The sequence below is a fragment of the Branchiostoma floridae genome, chromosome 2 (genome assembly GCF_000003815.2).
Source record: "Branchiostoma floridae strain S238N-H82 chromosome 2, Bfl_VNyyK, whole genome shotgun sequence".
Lineage (NCBI taxonomy): Eukaryota > Metazoa > Chordata > Leptocardii > Amphioxiformes > Branchiostomatidae > Branchiostoma > Branchiostoma floridae.
The window spans coordinates 21,693,292-21,707,726 of record NC_049980.1 but is presented as its reverse complement, the minus strand read 5'-3'; the positions used below and the strand labels follow the sequence as shown (position 1 = coordinate 21,707,726).

At 45.8% G+C, this 14,435-nt stretch overlaps 1 protein-coding gene across 1 annotated transcript in view; it reads left to right on the top strand.

Moving 5' to 3' along the window:
* The window catches only part of LOC118409063, a 129,115-nt gene that overhangs the window by 91,152 nt on the left and 23,528 nt on the right, over positions 1 to 14,435 (top strand). Inside the window, exons 101-113 of the mRNA XM_035809934.1 lie at positions 8 to 2,661; positions 2,986 to 3,116; positions 3,412 to 3,580; positions 3,902 to 4,182; positions 4,413 to 8,016; positions 8,249 to 9,863; positions 10,212 to 10,387; positions 10,519 to 10,680; positions 10,842 to 11,057; positions 11,314 to 11,487; positions 12,427 to 12,555; positions 12,749 to 12,916; positions 13,260 to 13,412. Coding sequence (XP_035665827.1) covers positions 8 to 2,661; positions 2,986 to 3,116; positions 3,412 to 3,580; positions 3,902 to 4,182; positions 4,413 to 8,016; positions 8,249 to 9,863; positions 10,212 to 10,387; positions 10,519 to 10,680; positions 10,842 to 11,057; positions 11,314 to 11,487; positions 12,427 to 12,555; positions 12,749 to 12,916; positions 13,260 to 13,412 — 9,632 coding nt within the window. The remainder of the gene's footprint in view (positions 1 to 7; positions 2,662 to 2,985; positions 3,117 to 3,411; positions 3,581 to 3,901; positions 4,183 to 4,412; positions 8,017 to 8,248; positions 9,864 to 10,211; positions 10,388 to 10,518; positions 10,681 to 10,841; positions 11,058 to 11,313; positions 11,488 to 12,426; positions 12,556 to 12,748; positions 12,917 to 13,259; positions 13,413 to 14,435) is intronic.

Genomic DNA, 14,435 nt, shown 5'->3' with positions numbered 1-14,435 from the left:
TTGAAAGTGAGGGTGTTTCCATTCTTGATGGCAGTGGTCATCCTGCCGAGAAAGGCATGGGTGCAGGTGTAACAGTGGGTAATGTCGGGTATGGAGCGGCACATGGTGGGGAAGGGGGTGGTCAGAACATCTCCCTTGTTGCTCAGCCATACAACTCTGTCTACAGACCGTTTGACCTCGGAAGTGGAGGTGGGAATGGGCAAGGGACAGGGGGAAATGGAGGTGGAGCCCTATGGTGGCAAGTCAGCCATGAAATCATGCTGAATGGAATCCTGTCATTGAAGGGAGGTGATGGAGTAGGAAGTAATGCAGGAGGAGGCAGTGGGGGAAGTTTGTTACTTGAAACCACTAACATGACTGGACATGGTGAGATAGATGTACACGGAGGAGAAGGTGTTGGACTTGGGGGAGGAGGAGCAGGAGGGCGTATCGGAGTCCATTGCAGGTGGAGGTACAGGTATGGTGGCAGGTACATTGACAGAGGAGGTCTCAGTAGCTCAGACAACCTCTATGCAGCTGCAGGAACTGCTTATGTGGAGGAAAATCTCAGAGAACTGCAGTATCGAGAGAAGAAGTACATGAAATCCACTAATACAACATTCCTAGAAGTTGATCACAAATACATCCATGTTGACAATGAAGGTTACAAAGCCCCAGTTGCAACAATGGTCATGGAAGACTTGACAACGGAATACGAGTTTGATGAGATGGAGCTGACAGGTGCTGCTCGACTCATACTATACCATCCCGTTGGTGAGCAAGTCAATGTAGTGGTACACCGGTTCATCGGAGACAAGACAGGTCAGCTACATATCCGCAATGACCAAACTGTGTATGTGGAAGTGGTTGAATCAGTTAACAACAAAACAGAAGCACCTTGCAGTTTCATCATAGACTACGGTGCAGAAATGGTCCTGCCTTTTGAGGTACACTTCCATGGTACAGATACTCTACTGGAGGGTCTTTTAACGGGAGTCCACCATGTGTATGTTGAGGAAGGAGCATATTTGGAGTTAACATCAACAGCACAGACAGCTCTGCTGTCTAATGGGACATATAGTGTAATCACGGAGGAAGGAAACATCACTTTTCCACAGACTGTTGTCAAGCGTGGTGGTCGTATCAGATTCACACGCATAGAAACTGAGGTGGTTTTCAATTCAGCATTCTTTGAAATCAAATATGAAGGCACAGTGCATATGAACGAAGCCTTGATTGAGTCTGGAGATGCAGATCTGGAAAGTGAGGGGATCTTGGAGCTTGATGCTACTGGTCATCAAAGTGGAGAAGGTCCAGGGTCTGGATCAGTGTGGACAGGTGGAGAGGGGACAGGAGCAGGACATGGAGGCCAGGGGGGTGGAGTTGGCTTAGCTAACAACCCAGAAAATGGTGGGAAACCGTATGGCTCTGTGTTTACACCTCTGGATATGGGAAGTGGTGGAGGACCCAGTGGAAGTGCTGGGAAAGGTGGATCTGGAGGAGGAGCCCTTCACTGGAAGATTGGCAAACTCATACACCTAAATGGACTCATCTCTGTACAAGGTGAAGATGGACAGGACGCTAATACAGGTGGTGGAAGTGGAGGTAGTGTTCTGATTGAAGCAACAAACATGACGGGTCATGGTGAGATCAATGTCAATGGTGGGGATGGGAAGCAAAAGGGTGGTGGTGGTGCAGGAGGAAGAATTGGTATCCACATACGCCACCAGAACAACTATGGCGGAAAGTTCACTGCGCAAGGTGGAAGTGGTGGGAATGCTAACGTGGACCAGGTCGGCGATGGTGCAGCTGGAACTGTGTACAAGTACGAATCACGACGAGGGCCGCAGTATCGCGAGCTGAAATACAATCCTAACTTGAATGCCACAGTTTTCAAGCCTGATCACTCCAAGCTTAAGATTGACAATGGAGAGAAAGATGTTGATCATCCTGCAATGGTGATGGAAGCTGATACAACCTTCTATGAGTTTGACGAGGTTCAAGTGGAAGGTTATTCCTATGTACACTTTTACCATCCTGTTATAGAAGCTGTGAATGCCACAGTTGAAGCCACTGTAAATGTCACAGTTGTTGCTCATGAACTCACTGGCAATAAAAAAGGACTGATCAGAGTACAGAACAGACAGCGCTTATTCATCCACATTGTTGAATCTACACATACATATTTGGATGCACCATGCAGCTTCCATGTTGACCAAGGCGGAGAGGTGGTCCTCCCTACAACAGTCATTCTTAGAAGCGAAATGACAGTCCTGGAAGGTCGTATGACTGGAGTTGAAGAACTTTACATAGACAGAAATGGGGAACTTCGTATTGCTGGAACTGCCCACACAGCATCTCTACCTGAAGAAGCACAGTGGTACAGTGATGATCCATTTGAACCCTACACACCTGGTCTCGTCATGTCGGGAAGCCTCACTGTAAACAACCTAGGAAAGCTAACAGTGGAACTCACCCCTGTTCGTGCAATGTTTGACATTGGAGTTGTAGAAATCAAGGATGGAGGTGTGGTACAGTTTGACACACATCATGTAACCGTCAACACAAGTACATTGAGGATAGAAGCAAGTGCACAAATGACATCTACAGGAGGGGGCTACGATGGAGGTCAAGGACCTGGGGCTGGTGGCAGTGGCTCTGGTGGTGGATATGCCTCACCAGGTAAGACATAAACAGCTGGCAAACATTACCTGACAATGTTTGTTAAAGTCTTTGAAATACATTTTTCAGTTTATTACCTTCATTTGTCCTTAGATTAAATGTAGTCGTAAATACAAATCATGGATTTTTTTGTTTTCAGTGTTTATCGTAATGTTGCCCTTAAAGTTTTTAATCTTCTCCATCATTCATTGCTTATGTTGTCGATAGAAGTTCTTGTGCCTTTTTTTATTCCAATGTACTCTTGCCTTTTTTCTGAAAAAAAGAATCTCACCCACTTAACATATTATGGGAAAGGATGTTGCATGTTCCATTGTTCATTACTAGGTGGTGATGGAGGAAGCAGCTCAGGAGGCGGTGCTTATGGGTCAATGATCCTGCCCTCTGACCCTGGGAGTGGTGGAGGCGAAGCTTCTGGGGGATCAGGGGGAGGACATCTCGGGATCCAAACTGGCAAGGTAATCCACTTTCATCATCAACATCAATCTGATTTGGACAGTTTATTGAAAATTGATATTTGGGATAGGACTTTTTATCAAGGAATCAAACAATATGAATACACAAGAACACTAAGGTGTAGTTCTCAATAAGTAACTTGACACTCATTGACAAGTGATTTGATAATTGGTTTGACCTTGAAACTCAATTCTGTTCGCATTCAACCTGATGCCTGTTATGAACACTACACAACACTGTAGTAGTTTTGTCAATATCATCTCAAATTTAAACTACTTTGATTATTGTTTTTCATAGGATGTTTTCCTGGATGGAACTATTTCAAGCAATGGTGAAGATGGTGAAGCCCAAGATGACAGTGGTGGTGGCAGTGGTGGGACCGTCATGATAAACTGTCAGCAGATCACAGGACATGGTCTGGTGCAGGCAAATGGTGGTGTTGGAAAGGTCCTATCAAACCATTATGGTATGCAGCTCTAAAATGAGTTTTTAAAACCCTTTTTTAATGATATTATGTTACAAAAGACCTTTGCCATGATGTGTGCTTATATAGTGTCTTATTAATTAAGAATCCATAATTGGTAATGAAGCTATGTACCCTGAATGTCAGTCTGGAATTTGTTTTAAAGTACAGCTTAAACTACCAAGGAGCTTTATAAAAGCTCCTTGATACTACACAGAACAAAGCAGTTTCCTTACAAACACCTGTCTAATAAATCATTATACTTGACCTTGTATTTGGATCATGATCATACATTTTAGGTGTGTTTCATTCTGTGTCATATAGCAAATGGTGGAGGAAGTGGTGGACGGGTTGCCATTCACCAACGGGAGACCTTCAGCTTCCAAGGGACAGCTGAAGCACTCGGAGGAAATGGACAACATTATGGTTCAGCAGGAACTGTTTACATCCGGGAAACACTTGGTGATGCTGTCTACAACCAACTCTGGGTGGACAACAAAGGTCGAACTTGTCACAATCATGTGGTCATCGACGAAAGTGGTCAAGGCAACTTCACCTTCCACCGGGTCCATCTTGTGCGAAATGCATGTCTGCAAACCAAGCAGGTAAAAGGACATTAAGAATGGATGTTTGGTTGCTTAGTACATTATATAGTATGTTACATTATAAAGTCACATTGTAATTTTATTATGCCATGGTCTCAAATAAGGAATGGATTTCTGCATGGGGTAACAGCAACATAACATGTAAATTGATTACTCTCAGTGCAATCCTCCACAGGCAATGTCACACGTATAATCCAGTTTCTTCACTTTTCCCTTTCTATCTATTGCAGTTACCAAGTGGAAGTGCAACAGTAAGAATAGCACAGATCACTGGAGATGGAACAGGAACACTCACTGTTAGAAACAATCACTTTGCATTCATCCAAACTGAAGAACTTTGCACTTTCATACCTGCCAATGTTGTGGTGGAAAGTGGAGGATTCTTGGTCCTACCTTTGGAGACCACGATACTGTCATCCCTGCACGTTAGGGGTGCCCTGTATGGAGTCGAACACCTTTATGTCAAGGGAACAGCCAAGTTTTACAACTCTGGATACAGTGCTTGTCACAACTGTACACTGGGAAGTGAGGAAAGAGGTCAATACTGGTTCACAGGTGTAACAGTCCTCAATGGAGGAAGGTTAGAAATTGTGCGAGGCACGACAACAAACCTTCATCACTACTCTGTTCAAGTCAGGACGTCCGAGTACTTTGATGTGGACCATGGAGGGTTAGTGAGTGTTGGGGATGGTGTTGTCATCTACACACTTGATACAAAGGTGGAAAAGACTGCTGAGATGAATGCCGATGGAGGCGGTTATGTTGCAGAAAGTGGTCCTGGACATGGCAGTACCTGCGGTGGTGACGGAGGTGGTGCAGGACATGGAGGAAGAGGGGAATTGACATGTAGAGGAGATACATACGATGATGAATGCTTTCCAAGATGGGTGGGCAGTGGAGGTGGACACTGCTCTGACGGTGGGGGAGGCACAGGAGGTGGAGCCATGAAGATTGTGAGCAGCCGTCTGCTACAACTAGAAGGAACTCTGTCTGCTGATGGATCTGAAGCATCTTTAGGTGGAGGAGGAGGAAGTGGAGGTGCAATATGGATTGATGGATTATATGTGGAAGGATGGGTAGATACCTCCAGTACTGGTGGGGAAGGAAGTAGCCATTGTTATAATCACTGCTGGAGTTCTTGCTGTGGCACGCACACTGGTGGTGATGGTGGAGGTGGCCGTATAAGAAGTTACTCACCAAACAGTCTGCCCAAGGTGCTTCGATATCACCGCACAGTCAAGGTTACCAATCACAACTCCGAAGCTGGAACAATATCAGAAGTAAACACATGCTGCAGTGGCCGTGGTGTGTGGCAACCAGACTCAGAATCTTGCACTTGTGACAACGGTTTCACTGGGCTTGGTTGTCAGGTAGAGTGTGATGATGTTGAGACCTGTAATGGACATGGTGTTTGTGATGCAAATGGTGCATGTGAATGTGGCCCTGGCTTTGTAGGCTACCGATGTGAACATCAATGTGACCCTGCAGCAGACTGCAGTGGGAATGGCATCTGTAGCCCTTATGGCACCTGTGTATGTGACCCCTGCTACACAGGCAGTGACTGTTCAGTTCTGTGCAGTGGACATGGTTCTTGTGACAATGGGCACTGTCAGTGTGACTCATGCTACATTGGCCCATACTGTCACTCTGAGTGCAATGGGAAGGGAACTTGCAATGGTGGAGAATGTCAGTGCATAGAAAGCTGGCGTGGGGAGTTGTGCACAATTGCAGGATGCCCTGGCCAAGAAGAGGACTGCTCTGGCAGAGGCATCTGTAATGCCTACCTCCATGAGTGTATCTGTGAACCAGGATGGAAGGGAGATGACTGTACAGTTGCTGATTGCCCAGGAGAACCTAACTGCTACAACAGAGGGGACTGCAATTCCACCACAAACCCTCCCTCATGCCAGAACTGCCAAGCAGGGTGGATGGGACCTGCCTGTGACGATCCATGTGTGCACGGTGTACAGGAGCCAATGGACAGTGGTGTCTGTGTCTGTGAGCCGTGCTGGAGTGGAAAAGGGTGTAACAGCCTCTGCTCTGAGTATGGCACATGTTCAGATGACAACTCCACATGTAATTGTGATCCACTGAGTGGGCGACGAGGTGATGTCTGTGAAGTCCCCGGATGTCCAGGAATTGGTGAAGACTGCACTGGCCATGGAGACTGCAATAGTGGGATTCATGAGTGTGAGTGCTACAATGGATGGGCAGGCATCGGTTGCCACATCCCAGACTGCCCTGGAACTCCTGACTGCCACAGACGTGGGTTCTGTAACACAACAGGTGAAACACCAACATGTACCAGCTGCCACAGTGGCTGGATGGGCCCGGCCTGTAACGATCCTTGTGTCCACGGTGTACAACAACCAATGGACAGTGGCAACTGTAAGTGTGATCCTGGTTGGGCTGGGCTGGGATGCAACTCAGAGTGCTCAGAACATGGAGTCATCGTTGAGGGCAAATGTGAATGTGATTACGACACAGGTTGGAAGGGTGAGCTCTGTGATGTACCCGGTTGCCCAGGGCTCTTTGGACTTGACTGCAGTGGGAGAGGTGGCTGTGACAGTGCAACACACCAGTGTACATGCAATGAAGGATGGACAGGAGCTGGCTGTGAACTACCGGACTGCCCTGGAAGTCCAGATTGTGCCGGAAGAGGCATGTGTGATGGATCTACTAGTCCACCTGTATGTCGGAACTGTACACAAGGTTGGATGGGACCTGCCTGTGAAGATCCTTGTGTTCATGGACATCAAGAACCAATGGACAGTGGAAACTGTGTTTGTGACCCTGGATGGGTGGGTGTAGGATGTGACTCAGAGTGTTCTGGACATGGAACAATTGAGGATGGCCACTGTGTCTGCTTCTATGAAGAAGGCTGGAAGGGGGAACACTGTGATGTACCAGGTTGCCCTGGTCTGTTTAACCTTGACTGTTCTGGGAGAGGTGAATGTAACAGTGCTCTACACACCTGTGTCTGCAATGCAGGCTGGACCAACATTGGGTGTGAGGACCCAGATTGTCCTGGACATCCTGACTGTTACGATCGGGGCACATGCAACGCACTGTTTGACCCGCCGCGATGTACCAATTGTTCACAAGGCTGGATGGGTGCAGACTGTAATGATCCTTGTGAGCACGGCAACCAAGAGCCCATGGACAGCGGCAACTGTGTGTGTGATGCTTGCTATGCTGGCCGTGGCTGTACAAGTGAATGTTCAGGCAATGGCATTTGTGAAAATGGAGAATGTAGGTGCTCTGACAACTGGCGAGGCTCCCTGTGTGAAATCCCAGGGTGTCCTGGGGAAGGGATAGACTGTAGTGGACATGGAGAATGCAACAGTGCTCAACACAAGTGCTTCTGCTTCCCTGGCTGGAGTGGACATGGCTGTGAAACCCCAGATTGCCCAGGAGAACCCGACTGCAACAGCCGTGGGTACTGTAATGGTACAGGGAGGTCTACGCCCATTTGTACAAACTGTCAGGAAGGCTGGATGGGTGCTGCCTGTGACGAGCCATGCGTCCATGGAAAACAAGAGCCAATGGACAGTGGCTTCTGCAAATGTTATACTTGCTACACCGGATACAACTGCGACAGTGAATGTTCTGGCAATGGACAGTGTGTCAATGGCAAATGCGAGTGTGACAACACATTTGTTGGGAACAGTTGGGTGGGTGAGCTGTGTGAGCAGAGAGGCTGCCCTGGTGAGGATGGCTCCTGTAATGCTCATGGTTCCTGTAACTCAGCCACACAGACCTGCACATGTTATCCTGGCTGGAGCGGGATTGACTGCAGTATTCCAGACTGTCCAGGAGCACCAAGCTGCTCAGGTATCCAACACTCTCTAACTTACATTGATGTGCTTTGTTTTCTTACATAAACCTTTCTAACTTGAAGCTTTTCTATGTGCTATGAATGTGTCACAGGTAACAGTAAATGGCATTCTATTGTGTAAGTATAAACAAGAAACATCTTGTAGCAGATGCCTCTTGAGATTTTTCAGTGCCATGTTAGGATTGAGTGTGCAGAATTAATTATCTGATCTGTTGTATCTGTCTATAGGTCATGGAAAGTGTCTACCAACAGTTCCACGTACATGTATCTGTGAATCAAACTGGGCAGGAGAAATGTGCGACATACCCTGTCTCCACGGCAACAACATCAATGGCACAGAATGCATCTGTGAGGATTGCTACAGCGGTATAGGCTGCCACGACGTCTGTTCAAGCAACGGTGTTTGTGTGAACAATACTTGCGAGTGCTATTTTGAAACTGGGTATAAAGGAGATGTGTGCTCCATCCCTGGGTGTCCTGGGTGGCCATACGACTGCAGTAACCATGGCACATGCAACCTTGCTGTGAAGGAATGTACCTGTGATCCCGGGTGGGACGGAGTTGGCTGCCACATTCCAGATTGCCCAGGTACCCCTGACTGCCTGCTGAGAGGTGATTGTCCAATGCCACCTGAAGATGAAGATCCTCGCTGTGTCAACTGCATCTACCCATATATGGGAGATGGATGTGAGCTAACCTGCATCCATGGGACTCCTGAGAGAACCACCAATGGCACCTGGATCTGCCATTGTAACCCATGCTACAATGGTCTTAGCTGTGATATGTTATGTTCCAACCACAGCAACCAGTGCATCAACGACCAGTGCGACTGCGGATTTGATGGATGGAGAGGGGAATACTGTGATGTCAAGGGATGCCCAGGATACGACATTGACTGTAGTGGACATGGTGACTGTAACAGTCAGACTGGTTCATGTTACTGTCAGGCTGGATGGATTGGTATTGGATGCCACCTTCCTGATTGTCCTGGAACACCAGACTGTAACGATAGAGGCGTATGCTACCCAACTGATCCACCAGAGTGCCAGAACTGCACACGGGGATGGATGGGACCGGCGTGTGATCTGCCATGTACACATGGCCAACAGATCCCAATGAACTCGGGGAACTGCACGTGTGATCCTTGCTACCATGGTGTGTTCTGCGATGAGATGTGTTCAGGAGTTGGGGAATGTAAAGAGGGCACCTGCATCTGTCCGTTCTTTGGTGGAAGAGGAGAGTACTGTGAGAATCCTGGATGTCCGGGTGTTGACAACTTGGACTGTTCAGGCCATGGAACTTGCATTGTTGCAACAGGAACCTGCATTTGTAATGAAGGATGGGAGGGAATTGGCTGTGAGTTCCCTAACTGCCCTGGCCAACCAAACTGTAATGACCGTGGGGTGTGCTACCCAGCTACGATACCAGAATGCCGGAACTGCACAGCTGGTTGGATGGGTCCAGCATGTGAACTGCCTTGTGGACCAGACCATGGCAGACAGAACCCAATGGACAGCGGGATATGTGAGTGCGATCCTTGCTATCATGGAGATGACTGCCAGAAAGGGTGTAACAACTTTGGGCAATGTAGGAATGGAACATGTGACTGCACAGATCCAACTGGGTTCAACAGTGGATACTGGGGAGAGTATTGTGACATCATAGACTGCCCTGGGATGGGGTCTCCTTGCAGTGGACATGGCTTTTGTAACTTCCTCACCCACCAGTGCGTATGTGAACAAAGCTGGTATGGGCCAGGCTGCCAGTTTGGAAACTGCCCCGGAACACCAGACTGCAATAACCAGGGGCAGTGTGACATCACAGGAGACATCCCCACTTGCAGGTAAATATTTAATTCTTTTTAGTGTAACATTAAAATGAAATTTGCTTCAATGCATAATGCACAAGTCCTATGAGCTGTGGCACAAATACATATTTTGTCAATTGATATAATCAAATAATGTCTTTGATATTATATGCAAGAGGTTTGGACTACTTATTGTGCCCAGTGTAAAAACAAATGAATTTGTAAATCCACAGTGTAACAGGTTCCAGTGTAGGAATGCTCTGACAGTGTTTTAAAGGCTCAGGGACATGTAAGATTTTGCATTAATCTTAGAGTAGGTATTTTTTTCATCTACATGCAAAAGTAAGGAATGTTGATTTGATGTTTAATTTGTTGCCCTACAAGATGTGATGCCGGCTGGATGGGAGCGTCCTGTGACCGCCCGTGTGTCCATGGAACAGTCACACCAGAGCACACCTGCATCTGTGACCCCTGCTACTATGGACCAGCCTGTGATCAGGAGTGCAGTAACCATGGGACATGTCAGAATGACCAGTGTGCCTGTGATGAAGCTTGGAGAGGTAATATTACAAGCTTTTATGAAGCAGTCACCTTATCTGTACCATGCCATTATATGTTTGCTCTTATCAGATTTAACAATTGTCCAGTAGAAGTTGATAGCACTCTAGTAATGTTACTGCTTTGATGACAGGTGAGGACTGCAGCATACGAGGCTGTCCTGGTGAGCTAGAGGACTGTTCAGGCCATGGCTACTGTAACCGATTGGACCAGATCTGCTACTGCCAGCCCAACTGGAAGGGACACGACTGCAGCACTCCTGACTGTCCCGGGACACCCGACTGTAGGGAAAGAGGTGACTGACTTCTTTTTAATCCTGACAAAGTTCTCTAAAGAAGAGAATGTCCTCATTAAACTGCATCACATTATAAAGTATGGATCAATGTGGAAACAAATCCAGGTCAATTAAAAGTTACAGATTGTGTGTTTTACAACCTGTTTCTTCATCATACACAGGTGACTGCGATGGAACAAGCTATGACTCACCAAGATGTGTGAACTGTACACAAGGATGGATGGGATCAGAGTGTCAGGTGCCCTGCACACACGGCATCCAGCAGCCCATGGACAGCAGCTTCTGTGACTGCTTCCCTTGTTACTCAGGCACCAGCTGTGATGTGGAGTGCACAGATCATGGCACCTGTCAAAATGGAACATGCCAGTGTCAAACAGGTGAAGTACCGTGTGTGATAAATCTCTGATTTATGCATTTAGAAGTCAGATATTAGTATCTGTAATCACAATGTCAAGAAATGGAATACCAGGATGATATAATGCGTAATATGCATACTGCTGTGAAAGGTCTGCAGGACTGGATTATTGTGTCATTCATTCCTTGTGCATGTTACATTTTCATGCTAAAGAAGCAACAGCACACAACATGCCTGTGTTTCCATTAGACATAAACTGTACAACATTCTTTTTTCAGGCTATGAAGGTGACATGTGTCAGCACCTGGACTGCCCAGGAGAGCCCGACTGTACTGATAGGGGTACATGTGTGAGGCGTGGAGGGAAGTCCATCTGTGTGTGTAACCCTGGCTTCGGTGGGATGAACTGTTCAGACCTGGTGTGTCCTGGAGAACCAGCCTGCAGCAGCAGAGGTACATGTCACAATTCTCACTTTCATACATACGAGGGGCGTTCAAGAAGTAATGCCCCTGACCCACTTCCAGTTGTTTGATCTAAATGAAATTTTGCATGTGTAATGATTCATATCTCTATGGGTTATGTTGCAAAAAACAGCTCTGAACTAATTTTGGTTTTTGATTTAAAGGTGTTTGAACTGAGTCAGGTGTGAAATGGACCAAGTGTGAATTGGAGCCAGTTGAGTGTCCCGCAGTGATCCGGTTTTTGTATTTGAAAGGACGCATACCAAATGAGACTTTTGATGAAATAAAAGAAACTTACGGTGATGATTCTGATTCCCCATCATATGACCTTGTAAAACGCTGGCATCGTGTATTCAAACATGGCCGGAAGTCTGTGGAAACAGCTCCCAGACCTGGTCGTCCCTCTTCTGCCATTGATGAGGCATCTGTTGGAGGACCAACCTGGGGTGTCCTACAAAAACGGTGTCCAGAGCTGCATCAAACGATGGTAGAAATGCATAACTCTGGGTGATTCCTATGAAGAGAAAGACTAATAACTGCACCAAGTTTCATTAATCTCCTCCTTTGGGAAATGGGTCAGGGGCAATACTTCTTGAACGCCCCTCGTACATGTGCTCATTCTCTTAGTTAGCCTTTTGACATAAACTGCAGAGTCCATTTGGAAAATGTTGTCCAGTGGGAGGTGTACAAACATGTTCATATGATGCTATTCATGGCAGACTGTATTTGATTAGATCTTTTTACAGCTACAATTAATGACCTGGCATGTCTACTCAAAAATAGTGTTAACAGCTTTGTGAATACCACTTGATAAAGCTGTAGAGCTTCACTTTAATGTCAAATAACCTTTAAAAATCTAGCTTGGACAATGGAAATAGTAGAGACACAAATTTTGAAAAGTGGAAACAAATTTTGAAATTTATGGTTTAGGTATCTGCACCATTGTTGGGGACACTACTGCCTGTGTTTGTGAGCATGGCTATGATGGTGAAGCTTGTGACCGTTGTCTTCCTCGGTTTGCCGGAGACTACTGTGATGAATGTGAAGAAGGGTACATAGGTATGTGCGCATCCTGCATATAGACTTTCCATGCTTAGATTCATTTACTTTATCAGTATGCATATTCAGATAACAGGTACAATTTACATTGCTGTTCAGTACTCAAGCATTGACAATGAGATTTGTTTAAATAAAAGCTAATTTGCATCCAAAATTGGTGTATGTATAACAACAGTATTTATGAACTTCCCAGGATGGGACACTGACTGCAGTGTGCTGTGCCTTCACGGCAATGCGACAGAACCCGGTGGAAGGCAGTGTGCATGCTACACTGATGAAGTCAATGGCTACTGGATAGGGGCCAGCTGTGATCAGTGCATGACAGGCTATGCTTTACCCACTTGTGCACAGTGTCACCCAGGTAAGTGACAAAATGAAAAAAATTTACCGAATTGATGTGCAACAGTGACATTAGTACAAAAAGTAAAGAAAGTGTAGATGTCTTCTGAAGTATCTTGTTATTTATAACGTTATAAATATATGATACATTTGATATGTAATATGTATCTAATATGTATAATAGAACATTTCTAATGAAAACTTGAAGATAATTGTCCATTATGATTCCTTTTGATTGCTAGCAGTTCACCATACATTACTGTGATAAAACCTTGAAGATGATGATTCAATACATATCAGAGTAAAACTCAAAAGTAGCACATTTGTTCAGATATTTCATGATTTGTTTGTTTCATCCATACTAGATTTTGCCAGCATTGATGGAGACTGTTCTGTGGCATGTATCATGGGACATGGAGAGTACAGGGAACCTCTGGATGGGGAGGGGGGAAGGAGTCCTGTTGAACCTTTCATCAACTGTGTCTCTGCTGCACCTGATGAAAATGGTGCATACACAGGTATGACTGGACATTATCTATAATGACTCTTTCCATTGTAAACGAATCGAGCAAGTATGGTGTATAAAACTATAAATGTTTTATAACAGATGATACATTGTACAAGGTATATACTAAGTGGCAGTTCCTTGGCACTGCGTAACAGTTATGTGCTGCCCTGTCCATGTCATGGTTCTGAATAACAGCCATATAGTCATTGTTGTCCCTGTTCATTTTATTGGTCATGTAGCCTTCACTGTCCCTTTCCATGGTGCTGAATGACAACCATATAGCCATTACTGCCCCTGTCAATGGTGATGAATACTGTATTCAATTTGTCTTCTCGGTACCAAACTTTCACAGTCTGAGAAAATTTAACTTGTTCTTGGAACTTAATGTTCACTGTTGCAACAAGTGTACATAAAAAAGGCTGTGAATTATTTGTTATCAGTAATGATAAGTTCACGTTACAGTCATCACCGTGAAAACCGTGAACATAACAGTACAATGAAAAAATCAGGAATTACGGTAAGCCATTGCTGTCTCTGTCAATGGTACTGAATAGTGGCCATTTAACCATTGCTGTCCCTGTCCGTGGTGCTGAATAGTGGCCATTTAACCATTGCTGTCCTGTCCGTGGTGCTGAATAGTGGCCATTTAACCATTGCTGCCCCTGTCAATGTTGCTGAATAGTGGTCATATAACCATTGCTGTCCCTGTCCGTGGTGCTGAATAGTGGCCATATAATCATTGCTGTCCCTGTCAATGGTGCTGAATAGTGGTCATATAACCATTGCTGTCCCTGTCCATGGTGCTGAATGGTGGTCATATAACCATTGCTGTCCCTGTCCATGATGCTGAATAGTGGCCATATAATCATTGCTGTCCCTGTCAATGGTGCTGAATAGTGGTCATATAACCATTGCTGTCCCTGTCCATGGTGCTGAATGGTGGTCATATAACCATTGCTGTCCCTGTCCATGGTGCTGAATAGTGGCCATTTAACCATTGCTGTCGCTGTCCATGGTGCTCAACCCAAGCAGT